At 41.5% G+C, this 17,973-nt stretch overlaps 1 protein-coding gene across 1 annotated transcript in view; it reads right to left on the bottom strand.

Annotated features, from left to right (window-relative positions):
• Positions 1 to 11,639, bottom strand: part of SUMO1 (small ubiquitin like modifier 1) — a 30,831-nt gene extending 19,192 nt beyond the window's left edge. The window contains exon 1 of the mRNA XM_089670498.1: positions 11,482 to 11,639. Within this exon, the coding sequence (XP_089526624.1) occupies positions 11,482 to 11,493 (12 nt within the window). The 5' untranslated portion in view covers positions 11,494 to 11,639. The remainder of the gene's footprint in view (positions 1 to 11,481) is intronic.
• Positions 11,640 to 17,973: the final 6,334 nt, after the last annotated feature.

Below are 17,973 nucleotides of genomic sequence, written 5' to 3'. Positions count from 1 at the left end.
TGCGCTGATCAGCACTTGCATTTCATTTACACTACAAGTAAGTCTGGGGGTGCAGAGGAGAAGGGGGCAGCAAGAACATGTTAAACTCTGAATATGGGTGTAACATTATATTTTTTTCTAAATGGCAAATTTATCCTTTAAATAGTTTTGATAGAGCAAAGTTGGTTAAAGCGGAACTACACAGCATCTGAGCACCACAAACCAAAAAGCGTTGCTGAATTCATCTTTAATATTGAAAGCAAACTCACCCATCCATGTCTCCATGCTTTATTTTGCTGAGAATTCACTTTGAAAAACACCCCTTGCAGTTCTGGCCATGGCTATCTTTAGTAAAGGCAAATGATTCATGTAGCATTTACTTCCTGGGATCCATCTGCCCTTAGCTCAGGCATGCAGGAGGGTGTGCTTAGCTGAACCCCCCCCCCCCCCCCGAAGACTCCTGGGATGCATGACATCATTTGCCTAGGCATAGAAACCAGGAAGTAACGAAAGAAATGTAAAAATCTATTTACTAATATTTACTTATCTATTTACTAATTCAAGCAGCATACGGAATCAGAATAGTCAATGTTGAATGACAGTGAAGTTCCACTTTAAAAACCCTGTCACCTTATTTTCTGTCTGTGTCGTGTTAGGGAGATTTTACTTTCCTTTATGTCCTAAAGAAGAAACATAAATAGAATAGAAATCTACAATTTGAGGAGAATCCCTGTCTCTAGCCGTCACCAAAACAGCTGTCCCCATTGAAAAAAAAAAAAATTATCAAAATCCCTTTCCCTCTTGTTCTGTAAAGCTAATAAAATAAATAAAAAAAACAAGTATTGAACTGCTTATACCCCTGTCAAAGGGAATAAATTGTGAACACCCACCCAAGTTTTACTGTTTCCTATTTTACTGATATATTAAAATAAAAAAATCTTTTAGGCATGTAAACTTTTCCATACTCTTTATGCAAATAAAGGAGCATTCAAAATTGTGGTGGCCATATTCACAGAAGGCTCCAATCCAATTGTCTCTAAAACCAGGGCAGAAAAATGCAAAACCCACCAAAATGCCAGAATAGAAGCTGATTCATAATGAAGTCATAATTCTGTACGTTGATTATTTTCTATTTATAGGCTTAGCTGTCTGAAAGAAGAAAGCCCCAATACGTTTATGTAGGCAATATTTATAGTCAGGGGGGCTGCAGCAACTGGACATCTAACCACAGCCATCCTGAATATATGGTCAGTAACTTTTTGGAACTTTTTTGAGATTTTGAAATTTACCATTACACCTATTATCCTTGAATAAAAGGTACCTTAAGCAGTATCACGCTATGTGGTCTCTTATTGGGCACTCTGTGTGAATGCCATCATTCACAGTGCCCATTTGGAGGAAAGATGACCCTGATGGTGATACCTGGTAGCGGTTTCTGGTGACCTTTTCTGTGGAGCTTGGATGGGGATTCGTATGGTAGCCTGACCCGAGACCTGATGACCTATCTATGGCCTGGTGACGCAGGATGAAATATTGTGCATTTTAAAACGCACATCTGGTGAGTGCGTTTTTTATCCATTCGTTTGGCTTGCACCTGTTGTCACTCCCGGATCAGGACGTCCACACACTTGGAATTGTGATCTCTTCATGATCCACACAATCATATTGAACTAATTATATCACTATTAATCACCTTAAGGTGATACCACGTATCCACATATGTTTGAAATGGCATGTTATTGTGTATATTAAAGTGTATTACCATTTAGCGCTGCACCAACTTACTTGAGAATATTTATAGTCAAGTGTACAAAATATAGCATGACAAGTATAATACATTCAATGTATGACATTTATTACATTACTGTCAGTTCTGATTGTCTGTGGATATTAACTGGAGCAGAATACACCTTTGTTTTATTCATGCTATCAATGTCATCATATACCAGTGATAGTAGTACTTGTACAATCCCCTTCCTAATGGCCCTAATTAAATATATAGATGAAGAAAGGCCTATTTAGGGACACAAGGAAGAAAAAAGCACCTCTAAGTGCAGTATGTAGCAACATTTATTGGGAAGCAATGTAAAAGCACTCACATTGTGTAAAAAATAAGAAAGCTCAGGTAAGTGGCGTAATAGCCGAGTTCTCGCTGCAATGGCCGCAGCTTGAGAAGGGAGCACGCTTCCGCCCTCTAGTGGTTTAGCGCATGCTCCGAAACGCGTTGCTTTGCATACTGGACTCCCCTACGTCATCACGCTGACATGGCGCTCCAAGGTGCACTCCACATGCCATCTTCAGATACTTCACATGCTGGCCGGCTTTCTTGTGACATCCAGTCTCCCTTAGCACAGACGAGGCCACTGCAGCGAGGACTTGGCTATTACTCCACTTACCTGAGCCTTCTTACTTTTTACACAATGTGAGTGATTTTACATTGCTTCCGAATAAATGTGGTTACATACCGCACTTAGAGGCATTTTTCTTCCTTATCTTCACACAGAGCCTGCTACAGCTACAAGAGCTTGCCCTAGTGCTATATGGACTCATTTGCACTATATTACATTTATGACATTGGACTCGATGAACATTTATCTTGTGCCCCTTGTCAATAGGATTTGGGGATCTGTATGCGTTGATTTTCTCTGTTTTTAGTGGTTTGTTTCTGCAGCTATTTAGGGACACCCCCAGAAAGCACTAAAAGCTACCAAAGCCTAAGCAATGCTAATAGAGCTACAAACCTTTGGAAAAACTCCATGCAAGCTAGCACATGCCAATGGAAGGAAGGTGTTAGCCACATACATGCTCTACTTCCGTCTATTTGGCAATCAACAAGAGAAGCAGCAGCAAGACCAAGACTACAAATGAGCAGCATGTCATCCCTCTCAGGAAGGCATCTGCTTGTCTATGACTTCTCCAAGTTCCACCATCACATGGCACCTTGAATAAGATACCTGGATATAGTATCTTTAACTAGAAATATTTTTTATTTCAAGAGTATCAAGTACTGGACTGGATTTTGCAAATGAGAACCAGGCTAACATTAATATATGCAGCACATTTATTAATATTGTGGATTGACCAAGAGTAGTGTTATTGTTCAATAATGAAATGAATCCTCAAAATACAACTTGCCTAATTGTGCACACAGTGTATGGTCAGCTTAAAGTAACATTAAAGCTTCAGGTTTTTTTATATTAAAATGATAAACGTGTTATACTTGCCTGCTCTGTGCCTCTTTTTCTGGGTCCCCTGCCAGTGTGTGCCTCCATAGCAAACAGTTTTCTATGGGGGCACTTGTGCGGGGGATGGGGGGATCCTGCAGCACAGGTTTTTACTAACTAAAGGAAAAACCTTTATTTCATTTTAAACTTTGTAAGAGTGAAGATGGATTAGAACCCTGTCAGGTTTGTAGTGCTGTCTGTATTTCCATTAGAGAAATTCTCCATCTCTATTTGTTTTGATTACTTCCTGTCCGCGCTATAGCAGATATACTGCTACAGGGCAGTACAGGTGCACAAAATCACGTATATATACATAATTTTGCATTTCCGGATAGGGGGTCCTACCCGCACCGCTATTCATGGCCACGGCTGTCAATCACCGGGTCCCGGCCAGTGATTACTCGCTGGCGCCCAGTGATTTCCGAAGATCTCCAACGGGGAGGAGAACGGTTTTGTTTACTAACAGTTCCCCTCCCTGTCAGCTCAGGCACACTACTTTGGATGGCTGTAACCAGCATGCCCGCTACAGCCCCGCTATAAGTCGCTGATCGCCGCCATTACTAGTATAGAAAAAAAAATGTTAAAATTCCCAGTACCTATACCACCATTTGTGAACGCTAAAACTTTCACGTGAACCATTTCATTTACACGTAAAGACGTAGCAGAATACATTTTGGCCTAAATTTATGATGAAATTAGATTTTTAAAATTTTTTAACTGGACATGTTTAATACCAAAAAGTCAAAAATATTGTTTTTTTTTCTCAAAGTTGTCGTGCTTTTTTTTTATAACCAAAGAAAAACCGCACATGCGATCAAATAAAAAAAGCTCAATAAATGGGAAAAAAAAGGACGTAAATTTCATCTGGGTGCATCATTGCATGACCGCGCAATTGTCAGTTAAAGTAATGCAGCGCCGTAATGCAAAAAATGGCCTGGTCAGGAAGGGGGGTAAATCTTTAAGAGGGCAAGTGGTTAAAAGTGAAAGTAAAAGAAAAGCCCAAATTTTGGGTCGTCCCCAAAAAAGTAATAGAGGGGAAATCTTCCAATGGGGACACTATTTCTTATGACCTGGGGGTCCCAAGGGATTACCTTAATTTGCAGGGATTTCCTCTCACTTCCTGTTTGGCTATGGGACAGGAAGTGAAGGGAAATATCCTCAATGGGACAGATAGCAAAAAATAAATACACGGGTTATAACCCTCCCTTATTCCAAAATGACAAAAAAAAAAGTTTTGCCTATAATTCTACTTTAATAGCTGTAAGTAGAAAGTACTAACAGATGGGGGTTTATGGCCACTACATGGTTCTTCATGCCTCATCTCCACCCCACTACAGGACAACGACATGCAGTTTGGTGGGGAAAATACTCAGCTCTAATGGGCAAACAAGGAAATCAACACACTGGTAAGTATGAGTTTCCCATCAAATTATTTCTCATGAACTGAGGGACGGTTGACAACCGGGGCTGTGCCTATGAGAGTTGCTAGTGTTGTTCCCTGAGACGTGAAAATTTCAAGGGTTCCTCTGTGATAAAAAGGTTAATAATGTGTGCTAGTTTCCATAAAAACCTCCATGCTTCAGAAACTGAAACATTCTTTATTCAATAATACTTATTATTAAAGTGGAACATCAGTCACATTCACAGGTCTTTCAAATTCCTACTTGACCAAAGTAACATATTAAGAAGCTTCTTGTAGCAAAAGAAACACTAACATTGCCTAGAAAGATTTTCTGCACACCTTGGCAGTGCATACACAGCGCTGGCGTTATTCATGACATCTATGAAATGACACGGCAAGAAGCTCTGAGTGCCATGGTGATGTACAGAGGCACTGCACCAACGCTGTGACTACCTGGAATGTATTTAGAGTTTAGCTGAGCTTAAAGTGCTTGTAAACCTCTGATATGAAAGATGAACACAGCATATCCTAACATACTGTGTTCTTGTCTAAATCTAGAGCACTAAGAGTAATTTCTGTCTCTTGCTTCTTTCCTCTGCTATCTGCATGAGTCACTTCTGACAAGCTTTCCTGACACCAAGAGGCGAAAAGGTGACAGGGGAGGGAGCTACAGCACCCAGCCTGTGATTGACAGCCTCAGCTCTGTTCCTGTGTGAAGGGGTATGTGTTTCTCCCATCCAATCAGCTCTTCTCACTGAGCTGTGCAGAGTGTAACCTCAGCTCCATGCGCCCCGCATTCTGAAAGCTCAAACAAGCTGTTTAAATTCTGAACCTGGAATGGCTGTAGAGAAGAGGATACTGCAGATAAACAGGTACAACATATCTAGAAGGATTTGTTTCATCACTGTGTTATCACCAGTCACTTCACTGGGTATATGTAAGGGTTTACAACCACTTTAGGGCCCTTTTACATGGGCGTTCCGTTTTTTGCATCAGTTCAGTAACGTTTTTTTCCAAGAAAAACCAGATCAGTTTACATCCGTTTTTTCATCAGTTTACATCCGTTTTTTTTTCATCAGTTTACATCCATTTTTTTCATCAGTTTACATCCATTTTTTTCATCAGTTTACATCCGTTTTTTTTTCATCAGTTTACATCCGTTTTTTTTTTGTTTTTTTTTTCATCAGTTTACATCCGTTTTTTCATCAGTTTACATCCGTTTTTTTCATCAGTTTACACCTGGTTTTTCATCAGTTTACATCTGTTTTTTTCTTATGGAAGAAAAATAGGGATTTCTTTTGTTCAAAAAAAAACAGATGTTAATGGATACGGACATTAACAGATGTAAACGGATGATCATCCATTTACATCTGCTAGTCCATAGAAATACATGGGTGTCCGTTTTTCATCCGCAAATGGACAGATGAAAAACGGACATATGGAACGCTCGTGTGAAAGAGGCCTTAAAGTGGAACTAAACCCATTGATTTAACAGTTAAAAAAAACAATTGCTTCTGTTCTCAGCCAAACTGTCAAACTATCAAATGCCTGATGTCATAACTGATCACATGTGCACCACCATGGTAGCTGTAGTAGATCAAACAGAGGCAAGGTGGCAGCTTCTTTTGCTAAAAAGAATAGAAGGGTTTTATTTCATCTTTGAAGTGGAGCAAAACCCACTGATTTAACCATTTCCCAAAATAGTTACATTAAAGGCATGCCTCTGATGATAACTAGTTGCCAGTGTGCTTATGTCAGCTCTCAACCGATCTATTAAAGCAGAACTAAACCCACCAATTTAACAGTTTAAAAAAAAAACACTTACATTCCCAGCATGACTGTCACATTGCTTGTGCACCATCAAATAGCTGGTTTCATAACTGATCTCATGTACAACACGACACCAGCTACAGATCAAACAGAGGCTATGATGGCACCTTCCTCACTTATTCAGGATAGGAGGGTTTAGCAAAACTGGAAATTGTTAAACCTTGAAAAACAGTACAGTGTAGTTACTCTGGATTCTATGAAAGCAATAACGCTCTATTAGGCTCTAACACATTCACACATACTGTATATGTAGCACTGTGGAAGTGGGCTCTCTCCTGAGATGCTCCATATATGTAGTATGTTTCTGTGCTGGACATGCACTCATACCGCTCCCAGCACAGGGACCAAGCCCTTTCTGATGGCTCCCAATCTTGCAAATACTATGACCACCAATCACAGTGATTACATGATCAGGAAGCCTCTGTCTCTCAGCAGTAACAACCCCTTCAAGGGCCAATCCAATCAATACACTCTACTGACTCCAGACCAGTAGGAGACAGATTCTGATTGTATGGGTTACAGCATTTGAAGCGAAAGTAAAGTTGCAATTTTTAAAAATGCCAACGGTTGGGCTTTTTATGACAGAAGAGACTCTGTAAATCTGTGTCATAAATGCTTCTCCCCATTTGTCGTGCACAGCTTAGTGTACACCCTTGGCATGAATCACTACCGGGAGGAACTCCCATACCCCGGAGTTATGTCAGCTTAGCCAATCAACAGGATGAAGACTCCAAACCTGAAGAACGCCATGTAAAAATGTAAACACCAATATCACACCACTGGAGGGGATCATTTGCTAGGTAAGCTGCACATTGTGGCAAAAAGCTCCTGAGGCCTGAGAGTGTCCTTCTGTTTTGCCTGTAAAGAGGTAATAAACTTAGAAGAAAAAAAAAAAAAAAAGTGGGACCCCGGGTGGTGTAAGCCATAATGTTCTAGTATGCACTGCTTACTAGCACATTATGGCGGACTTACCTTAAAATAGGAGCGCACCGTCAACACTGACAGGGCTTCCATCTTCACCTGGTCTTCCTTTCGGGTTTGCGAGCTTGGGTCGTTTCAATGGCCAAGCCAAAATTACGTCACTCCTACACATGTGCACGGGAGCCACGGCCGAGGCACAGCACTTTGAATTGACGGCATACTAAGTGTGCTGTCAATTCGGATTGCAGTGTGCCAGTGACATCACCGGCTGCTTTCAGTGTAAATATCTCCTGAACACTGCAGGTTTAGGAGATATTCACTGTACCTACAGGTAAGCCTTAATATAGGATTACCTATAGGTACAAGTTCAAAAATTGGAGTTTACTACCATCTTAGAGCTGAACCTTAGGGCTCGTTCACACCAAGGTGCAGAAACATCAGTTTTTCTGCATGCACTATGCAAGGGCACAACAAAATCAATTGTTGTCTATGTGCCCTGTTCACACTACAACACTAGTATCACATGCAGATTTTTTCTGTGCAGAAATCTGCAACGTGTATAAAACTCATTGGAGTGTGGATGTAAACGGATGATCCTGCAAGGGAAATCTGCATGTTAGTTTCCATCAGTCTTTCTGCACGTATGGTGTGAACGAGCCCTCAAGGACTCTCCGTATTGCATTGGTCCAGCTTGGCACAACATATCGCATACCTGATAGGCTGTTTGTTAAGGCGTAGATCACTGTAATAGTCTTTATACAAATAAATGAACTGCAAGCTTGATTTACTACACTATGGAGGATCTCTTTTTTGCTCACTAATATGTGAGTGAGATTTCACAGAAATTCTGCTTAAAGGACCTCAAAGGTCACAGAGGAGAAAAGGTGGAGGAGGCTTAATAGGAGAACAAAGGAGATCTACCAGACGGGATTGTTGAGGATCCAGGGTGATCCTGAAAGCTTTCTGGCCCTTAGGGGTCATAGAAAGGAGGCGAGGAGGCACTGCAGCTGGAGTGGAAAAGTGTGTTGGCACTTACAAGATTGAGCACCAATTGCACATTGCATGTGTATGTCCTATCACTGAATTATTCATATTGGACTTATATATTTATGTGTTTGGTTATTTATGAGATTTGAAGTGGCACTATCATGTGATTTAAGTTTGTTATCTTTATTCTAAAATTATTTGCTGGCACGTGTGTGGGGCACGAAGATGATTTGGTCACTTTAAGATGTGTCATATTTTTCACATTTCATAAATTTTCATTTTTTTTTTTTTAATGTTTTCAATATCACTATTTCACATGTAGGCGTGTTTGGCTTTTTTAGCCCATGTAACATTATTTATAGAGATTTAGTTTATTAGCACTGCACTATTGTTTAATATTTATTTTTGCACTGGTTGGGTATCAGTTTGAGTGTAAGCAGCTGATAGGTAGGGTTTGGGGTCCATTACAGCGCAGGAGGAATTTTTCATCAAACAATGTCGGAGTACTATTCTTCCCGCTGATACCAATGTCGGAGTACTGTTCTTCCCGCTGATACCAATGTCGGAGTACTGTTCTTCCCGCTGATACCAATGTCGGAGTACTGTTCTTCCCGCTGATACCAATGACGGGTTACTGTTCTTCCCACTGATACCAATGATGGGCTACTGTTCTTCCCACTGATACCAATGATGGGCTACTGTTCTTCCCACTGATACCAATGATGGGCTACTGTTCTTCCCACTGATACCAATCAGGGTGGATAAAAATCAATGATTTTTTTTTTAAATTTAAACAAATCGGATTTTTTTTATTTAAATCAGATTTTTTTTTAAATAAAATGATTTTTGAGGAAAATATATTACCATCCAAAGGTTATTCCATCATGAAATAAAGATGAGGTTTTTAATTATGTAGAATAAGGCTGTATATGTTTAATTTTTTTTTTTTTTCTTCCAGAGGTTTTTGTAAGATTATTGGGCAGTTTCTCTGCCTACAAGATATTATCACAGATGCTTGGTTTACTTTTGCAGTTCTCAAACCTGAATTTGACTCAGCGGAGATCACATGCCTCTTCTTCACAGCAAAAATGTTATAACATGAACAGAGTTAAGAAAAAGACCTTAATCCTAACTTCTACAAACCTATGAATACAGAATCAACCCCTTCAGTGCTAAATTTCAAGAAGTTCAGTGAATAGAATAGAAACAATATTTTTCTGATTGTTTGGAGTGGAATAGATCTGCACAAGAAGAAAGTAAAACTAAGTGTGAGGAGGAAGGGGCTGACAGTCTACGTTTCTTAAAATATATATATTTTGTTTAGCCAAATTAGTTAACAAACATGGATGTTTGTTTAAGCAAATAACATATGCTGGAATGTTATTGTTTCAGTTGAATAAATCTATTTAAATTGTTATTATTAAGATAATGATTATTTTTCTCCTTCCTAAGTACAACAGAAAAGTTGTCCAAATATGAATGATTAACCTATTAAACTGGGGATAAAAAAAACTAATATGAAAAGTTATTCTAAAAATCTTCATCTACTTGCATATTAAAGTTATACCAGCAAGAATTAGTCTTTATGTAGAAAACTATGATTTAAATCAAGCCTTACTGACTAGTGATTTAAATCGTGATTTAAATCAAATCCACCCTGATACCAATGATGGGCTACTGTTCCTTCCAGTAATACCAATGATGGGCTACTGTTCCTTCCAGTAATACCAATGATGGGTTACTGTTCCTTCCAGTAATACCAATGATGGGTTACTGTTCCTTCCAGTAATACCAATGATGGGTTACTGTTCTTCCCACTGATACCAATGATGGGTTACTGTTCTTCCCACTGATGGGCTACTGTTCTTCCCACTGATACCAATGATGGGTTACTGTTCTTCCCACTGATACCAATGATGGGCTACTGTTCTTCCCACTGATACCAATGATGGGTTACTGTTCTTCCCATTGATACCAATGATGGGTTACTGTTCTTCCCATTGATACCAATGATGGGCTACTGTTCCTTCCAGTAATACCAATGATGGGCTACTGTTCCTTCCAGTAATACCAATGATGGGCTACTGTATCTCCTCCTGCTTCTGACCACAGGCGCTATGTAACCTGAGGTAAGGTTAATTCTCACTGATGCTGGGACCAGGACATTTTTGACCCCCATTGGTCACAATCCGGCCCTCCTAAAGTTTGAATGATAGTAAACTGGCTCATTGTTTGAAAAGTTTGGAGACCCCTGTTCTAGATCCTGCTCAGCCTCTATACAACTGGCTCCCCCTCCGCACACAGAACACAGGTGGTTGCTCACTCAACACCTGCACCATTTACAGAACACCTTGTATTCAAGGGGTTTGCTCACTGAATGAGGTGGAAAGAGGGGCGCTGACATTATGATCTCGGGATCATCCAGAGAACTCCTTGTATTCACTGAAAATAATGCGAGGCATTCTATCAGATGGGGTGGTGCCTAGTGAGCGCTCCTCCCTGGTCAGTATGCAGAGGAGAGGAGAGTATGCTCCTCACACAGGACCTGGAAGATGGTTACTATTTACCACTGTGATAGTGCCAACTACTAGCATGAGCTCCAACTTCCCAGCAGCCATCAGGTGTGGGATATGTATACTGAGCCATTCTGGACCAATGTAGCCAAATACAGGGAATTCCTGGGGTCCAGATGTAGGACTGATCACTGCTCCTGGGATGAGGCTGATGACTGATACAAGTTGTGATCAGAGATGTCAGCAGTCTGTCAGCCATTACAGACACTTGTGTACATCACAGCTCCTCCCCTAACAACGGAATGCCTGGACTCCCCCAGACCCCCTATGCTGGTATATGTAGATGACCCCCCTATATCCAGCCTGGTCCGATCCTCTCCGTCCTCAGGAACACAGCCCTGGACTCCCCTATCAGCCCAGCCATGGCCGATCCTCTATTATATAACACGGCCTGCCACCATTCTAGCCACACTTACATAAGTGAACCCTCCAGATCTCTACTACAAGTCCCGACACATGCGCATTCCTCTCAGCGCAATCTGCGGGCCACCCAGCCCAGTGATCCCCCCTGCCAATCACACACCCAGGAGGGTCCGGGGCTATGTGCAGCCCCCCTCGTCCTCACCTGGTCAGACATGCTGCCTCGTATCCCCCGCTGTGTATCTGGCGCCTCCAGCCGCTCTCCTCTTCTCCTCCTCCGGGCACAATAACAGCACTACACACTCAAACAAGGATGGTGTTCCTGTCCTGGGGCTGACGTCACTTCCTGTACTACCACTAGTGTGCCGGCCCACACTAGTGACGTCCATGTTGCTACTGGTTGTGTGCTATGGTTTCCCACTGTTTGTGAAGAGAGTGGACAAGTTGTGTGTGGAATTGTATTCACTGTTCACGAGAATGTGTGTGCATGTTGAACCTCCAGCTGCTAAACTTGCTTTGAACTAAGGCAACATTCATTTTTTTGTAAATTTATTTCAGGTACTTATATAGCGCTGTCAATTTACACAGCACTTTACATATATATCATACATTCACATCAGTCCCTAACCCTCAAGGGGTGTACAATCTAAGGTCCCTTACTTACATTTATACATACACATACTAGGGACAATTTAGACAGGAATCAACCTACCAGCATGTCTTTGGAGCGTTGGAGGAAACCGGAGTACCGGGAGGAAACCCTATTCCTGCAGAGGGAGAACATGCAAACACCAGGCAGGTGGTGCCGTGGTTGGGATTCAAACCAACAACCCTAGTACTGCCAGGTGGAAGTGCTAACTATTTAGCCAGTGTGCTGTATAATAAATGCATCAGCTCTTTAGGTAACTCTTTAAGACCAAGCCTTTTCTGACACTTTGTTTACATCTAAAAATCTGTATTTTTTGCTATAAAAATACTTAGAACCCCCAAACATTAAATATTTCATTTAAGCAGAAGCCCTAGACATTAAAATGGTGGGTGTTGTAATTTTTTATGTCAAGCAGTATTTGCGCAGTGGTTTTCAAACGCATTTTATTGGAAAAAAAATTGCACAAAAACATAATATAATACTCAATTGTTTAGTAAAAAATTAACAGTGTTACTCCAAGTAAATAGATACCTAATATGGCATGCTTTAAAATTGCATATGCTTGTGGAATGGCGACAATTTACGGCTCCTTACAGGATATCAGTTTAGAGTTACACAGGAGGTCTGGTGCTAGAATTATTGCTATACCTTAGATTGTACGCCCCTTGAGGGTTAGGGAGTGATGTGAATGTACAATATATATGTAAAGCACTGCGTAAATTGATGGCGCTATATAAGTACCTGAAATAAATAACGTTCGAGACAATACCTCACATGGGTGGTGAGAACACCGTTTACATGCATGCACGACCTACATATGCTGGGTGAGCAGGGCCGCTTAAAAATGTTTTTATTTTTTTTTTTACGCTGTCCCTTTTAATTTGTTTTTGTTATCTCAAGGAATGTAACCATCCCTTGAGTTAGTATTAGTGACAGATACTAAGAGATCTAGGTTATTATTATTATTTAGGATTTATATAGGAACCAACAGTTTGCTCAGTGCTTTACAATTTAAAGGGACACAACACAGCACCGATACAGTTCAATACAAGAGGGTTAGGAGGGCCCTGCTCCTGGGAGCTTACAATCTAATAGGAAGGGGCTAGTGATGCAAAAGGTAATAACTGTGAGGCATGGACTAAAGGAAGAAAAGAAGATTTGTTTATTAGCTGAAGGCAAGATAGGCTTCCCTGAAGAGATGGGTTTTCAGGGATCACCTAATAGTGGACAGAGAAGGTGAAAGTCGGATAGCTTGGGGTAGAAAATTCCAGAGGATGGGAGAGGCTCTGGAGAAGTCCTGGAGACAAGCATGAAAGGAGGAAACAAGGGAGCTAGAGATCAGTACGTCTTGAGAGGAGCGGAGAGGACGGTTTGAGTGATATTTGGAGACAAGATTGGTGATGTAATTTGGGGCAGAGTTGTAAATGCCTTTATTTAATATTCAGGCCCGGACTGGCCATAGGGCACACTGGGTATTGGGTGGTGCCGCCTGGATAGGAAGGACGGCACATAGAGGAACCGGACAATGCATTTCCCGGTTCCTCTATGTGCCTCCCCTTCTATCCATCTCTTGCATGCCCCGGGCTCCTGTATGCTCCCCCCTGTGGCTGCCCCCCAACCTAATCTCCTGCAGCGCTGCAGGGGATCTGTCAGCATATTCTGTCCCTGTGCTGACAGTTCCCCGCCCACCACAGACAAGAGAAAGTTGGTTCTGCCCCTCCTCCTGCTGCCCACTCCTACTGTATCTACCCCTCCTACTCCCCCCACCAGCCTTGTGTCAGCTCTCCTCCCTTTCTTTCTTTCTTTCTTTCTTTCTTGTCCTCTTTCTTTCCCTCCTTCCTTCTTTCTCTCATTCTTTCCTTCCTTCATACCCTCCTTCCCTCTTTCCTCCTTTCCTTCATTCCCTCTTTCGGTCTTTCCCTCCTTATTTCCCTACTTCTTTTTCTTTCTTTCTTTCTTTCTTTCTTTCTTTCTTTCTTTCTTTCTTTCTTTCTTTCTTTCTTTCTTTCTCTTTCTTTCCCTCTCTCCTTCCTTCTCTCCCTCCATCTATCCCTCCTTCCTTCTTTCTCTCTTTCCTTCCCTTCTTCCTTCTTTCTTTCCTTCTTTCCCTCCTTCTTTCTCTCCTTATTTTTTCCCTCCTTCTTTCTTTCCCTACTTTTCCCCTCATTCTTTCTTTTCCCCTTTTTTTCCCCTTTCCTTTTTCCCTCCTTCTTTCACTCCTTTTTTCTTTCCCTCTTTGTTTCCCTCCTTCCTTCTTTATCTCCTTCTCTCTTTCCTTCATTCCCTCCTTCCTTCTTTCCCTCCTTCTTTCTTTCTCTCTTTCTTGTCCCTCCTTTTTCCCCCCATTACTTCTTTCCTTCCTTCTTTTCCTCCTTCCTTCTTTCCCTTTTTCTTTCTTTTCCTCCTTCCCTTTTTCTATCCTTCTTTCTTTCCCTCCTTTTTTTCCCTCATACCTTCTTTCCCTCCTTCCTTCCTTCCTTCTTTCCCTCCTATCCTTCCTTCCCTCCTTCCTTCCTTTTTTTCCTCCTATCCTTCCTTCCCTCCTTCCTTCTTTCTTTCCATCCTTCTTTCCCTCTTATTTTGCCTCCTTCTTTTTTCACTCCTTTCTTCCTTCCTTCTCTCCCTCCTTCCTTCTTTCCCTCCCTCCTTCTTTCCCTCCTTCCTAATTTCCTTATTTCCCTCCTTATTTTTTTCCTTTCTTCCTCTTCTCCCTCCTTCTTTCCCACCTTTCTCCTTTCCTTCTTTCCCTCCTAATCTTCCTTATTTTCCTCCGTCTTTCTTTCCTTCCTTTTTTCCCTCCTTCCTTCTTGCCTTGCTTCCTTCTCTCCCTCCTTCTTTCCCTCCTTCCTTCTTTCCCTCTCTCCTTCCTAATTTCCTTCTTTCTCTCTTTCCTTCCCTTCTTCCCTCTTGCTTTCCCTCCTTCTTTCTTTTCCTACTTTTTCCCCTCATTCCTTCTTTCCCTCCTTCTTTTCCTCCTTCCTTCTTTCCCTCCTATCCTTTCCTTCATTCCTTCCTTTTTTTTTTCTTCTTTCCCTCCTATCCATCCTTATTTTCCTCCTTCTTTCCTTCATTCCTTACTTGTTTTTTTCTTCTTTCCCTCCTTCCTACTTTCTTTCCTTCCCTCTTTTTTTCTCTCTTTCTTTCACTCATTCTTCCCCTTCTTCTTTCTTTTATTTTCTTTCTTTCTTTCTTTCCTTTTTTCCCTTCCTTCCTTCTTTCCCTCCTTCATTTCCTCTGTATTTCTTTCCCTCCTTCTTTCGTTCCCTCCTTCTTTCCCTCTTATTTTGCCTCCTTCTTTCTTTCCCTCCTTCCTTCTTTCCCTCCCTCCTTCCTTCTTTACCTCCTTCTTTTCCTCCTTCCTAATTTCCTTCTTTTCCTCCTTCCTTCTTTCCTTTCTTCCTCCTCTCCCTCCATCTTTCCCACCTACCTCCTTTACTTCTTTCCCTTCATCTTTCTTTCCCTCTTCCTTATTTCTCTCCTTTTTCTTTCCCTCCTTCCTTCTCTCCCTCCGTCTTTCTTTCCCTTCTTCTGTTTTTCCCTCCTTCCTACTTTCCCTCCTTTTCCCCCTCATTCCTTCTTTCCCTCCTTCCTTCTTTTCCTCCTATCCTTCCTTCTTTTCCTCCTTCATTTTTTCCTTCCTTCATTTTTTCCTTCCTTCTTTTCCTCCTTCTTTCCTTCCTTCCTTCCTTATTTTTTTCTTCTTTCCTTCCTACTTTCCTTCCTTCCCTTTTTCCCTCCTTCCTTCATTCCTTCTTTCCCTCCTTCCTTCCTTTTTTCCCTCCTTCTGTTCCTCCTTCATTCTTCCCCTCCTTCTTTTCCTCCGTATTTCTTTCCTATCTTCTTAACCCTCCTTCTTTTCTTCCCTTCTTCCTTCTTTCCCTCCTTCTCTCCTTCCCTCTTTCTTTCCCTCCTTCCTTCTTTCCCTTTTTTTTCTTTTTCTCCTCACCTCTTTCCCTCCTTCCCTCTTTCTATCCGTCCTACTTTCCCTCCTTTTTTTCCCTCCTTCCTTCTTTCCCTCCTTCCTTCTTCCTTTCTATCCTTCTTTCCCTCCTTCATTCTTTCTTTCCATCCTTCTTTCCCTCCTTCCTTCTTTCTTTCACTCATTCTTTCCCTCTTATTTTGCCTCCTTCTTTTTTTCACTCCTTTCTTCTTTCCCTTCTTCCTTCCTTCTTGCCTTCCTTCTTTCCCTCCTTCCTTCTTTCCCTCCCTCCTTCATTCTCTCCCTCCTTCATTCTCTCCCTCCTCCATTCTCTCCCTTCTTCTTTCCCTCCTTCCTAATTTCCTTCTTTCCCTCCTTCCTTCTTTCCTTTCTTCCTCCTCTCCCTCCTTATTTCCCACTTTCCTTCTTTCCCTCCTTCTTTCCCTTATTTTCCTCTGTCTTTCTTTCCTTCCTTCTTTCCTTCCTTATTTCCTTCCTTCTTTCCCTCTTTCTTTCCTTCCTTCTTTCTTTCCCTCCTTCCCTCTTTTTTTCTCTCTTTCTTTCACTCTTTCTTTCACTCTTTCTTTTCCTCATTCTTTCCCTCCTTTCTTCTTTCCTTCCTTCTTTCCCTCCTTCCTTTTTTCCCTCCTTCCTTCTTGCCTTGCTTCCTTCTCTCCCTCCTTCTATCCCTCCTTCCTTCTCTCCCTTTTTCCTTATTTCCCTCTCTCCTTCCTTCTCTCCCTCTTTCCCTCCTTCCTTCATTCTCTCCCTTCTTCTTTCCCTCCTTCCTAATTTCCTTATTTCCCTCCTTCCTTCTTTCCTTTCTTCCTCCTCTCCCTCATTATTTCCCACTTTCCTCCTTTCCCTCCCTCCTTCTTTTCCTCCTTCCTTATTTTCCTCCGTCTTTCTTTCCTTCCTTCTTTCCCTTCTTCATTATTTCCTTCCTTCTTTCCTTCCTTCTTTCCCTCTGTCTTTCCTTCCTTCTTTCTTTCCCTCTTTTTTCTCTATTTCTTTCACTCATTATTTCCCTCCTTCCTTCTTTCCCTCCTTTCTTTTCCTCATTCCCTCCTTTCTTCTTTCCTTCCTTCTTTCCCCTCCTTCCTTCTTGTCTTGCTTCCTTCTCTCCCTCCTTCCTTCTTTCCCTTTTTCCTTCTTTCCCTCTCTCCTTCCTTCTCTCCCTCCATCTATCCCTCCTTCCTAATTTCCTTCTTTCCCTCCTTCCATTCTTCCTTCTTTCTCTTTTTTTCACTCCTTCTTTCTTTCCCTCTTTCCTTCCCTCCTATCCTTCCTTATTTCCTTCCTTCCTTCTTTTTTTCTTCTTTCCCTCCTTCCTACTTTCTTTCCTTCCCTCTTTTTTCTCTCTTTTTTTCTTTCACTCATTCTTCCCCTCTCTTTCTTTCTTTCTTTCTTTCTTTCTTTCTTTCTTTCTTTCTTTCTTTCTTTCTTTCTTTCTTTCCTTTCTCTCTCTCTCTCTTTCTTTCTCTTATTTTGCCTCCTTCTTTTTTCACTCCTTTCTTCTTTCCCTTCTTCCTTCTTTCCCTCCTTCCTTCTTGCCTTTCTTCTTTCCCTCCTTCCTAATTTCCTTATTTCCCTCCTTCTCTCCCTCCTTCTTTCTTTCCTTTCTTCATCCTCTCTCTCCTTCTTTCACACCTTTCTCCTTTCATTCTTTCCCTCCTTCCTTCTTTCCCTCCTTCCTTCTTTCCCTCCTTCCCTCTTTTTTCTCTTTCTTTCTTTCTTTCTTTCTTTCTTTCTTATTTTGCCTCCCTCTTTTTTCACTCCTTTCTTCTTTCCCTTCTTCCTTCTTTCCCTCCTTCCTTCTTGCCTTTCTTCTTTCCCTCCTTTCTTCTTTCCCTCCCTCCTTCACTCTCTCCCTCCTTATTTCCCTCCTTCCTAATTTCCTTCTTTCCCTCCTTCTCTCCCTCCTTCTTTCTTTCCTTTCTTCCTCCTCTCTCTCCTTCTTTCACACCTTTCTCCTTTCCTTCTTTCCCTTCATCTTTTCTTTCCCTCCTTCCTTCTTTCCCTCCTTCCTTTTTTTCCTTCATTCTTTCCCTCCTTCCCTCTTTTTTCTCTTTCTTTATTTCTCTCTTTCTTTCACTCATTCTTTCCCTCCTTCCTGCTTACCTTGCTTC

The sequence above is a fragment of the Staurois parvus genome, unplaced genomic scaffold, assembly GCF_062004578.1.
Source record: "Staurois parvus isolate SC_StPar_1 unplaced genomic scaffold, SC_StPar_1.0 ptg000011l, whole genome shotgun sequence".
In the NCBI taxonomy this organism is placed as follows: domain Eukaryota; kingdom Metazoa; phylum Chordata; class Amphibia; order Anura; family Ranidae; genus Staurois; species Staurois parvus.
Note: the sequence above shows the minus strand (reverse complement) of the source record. Positions and strands in the feature narration are given on the sequence as shown.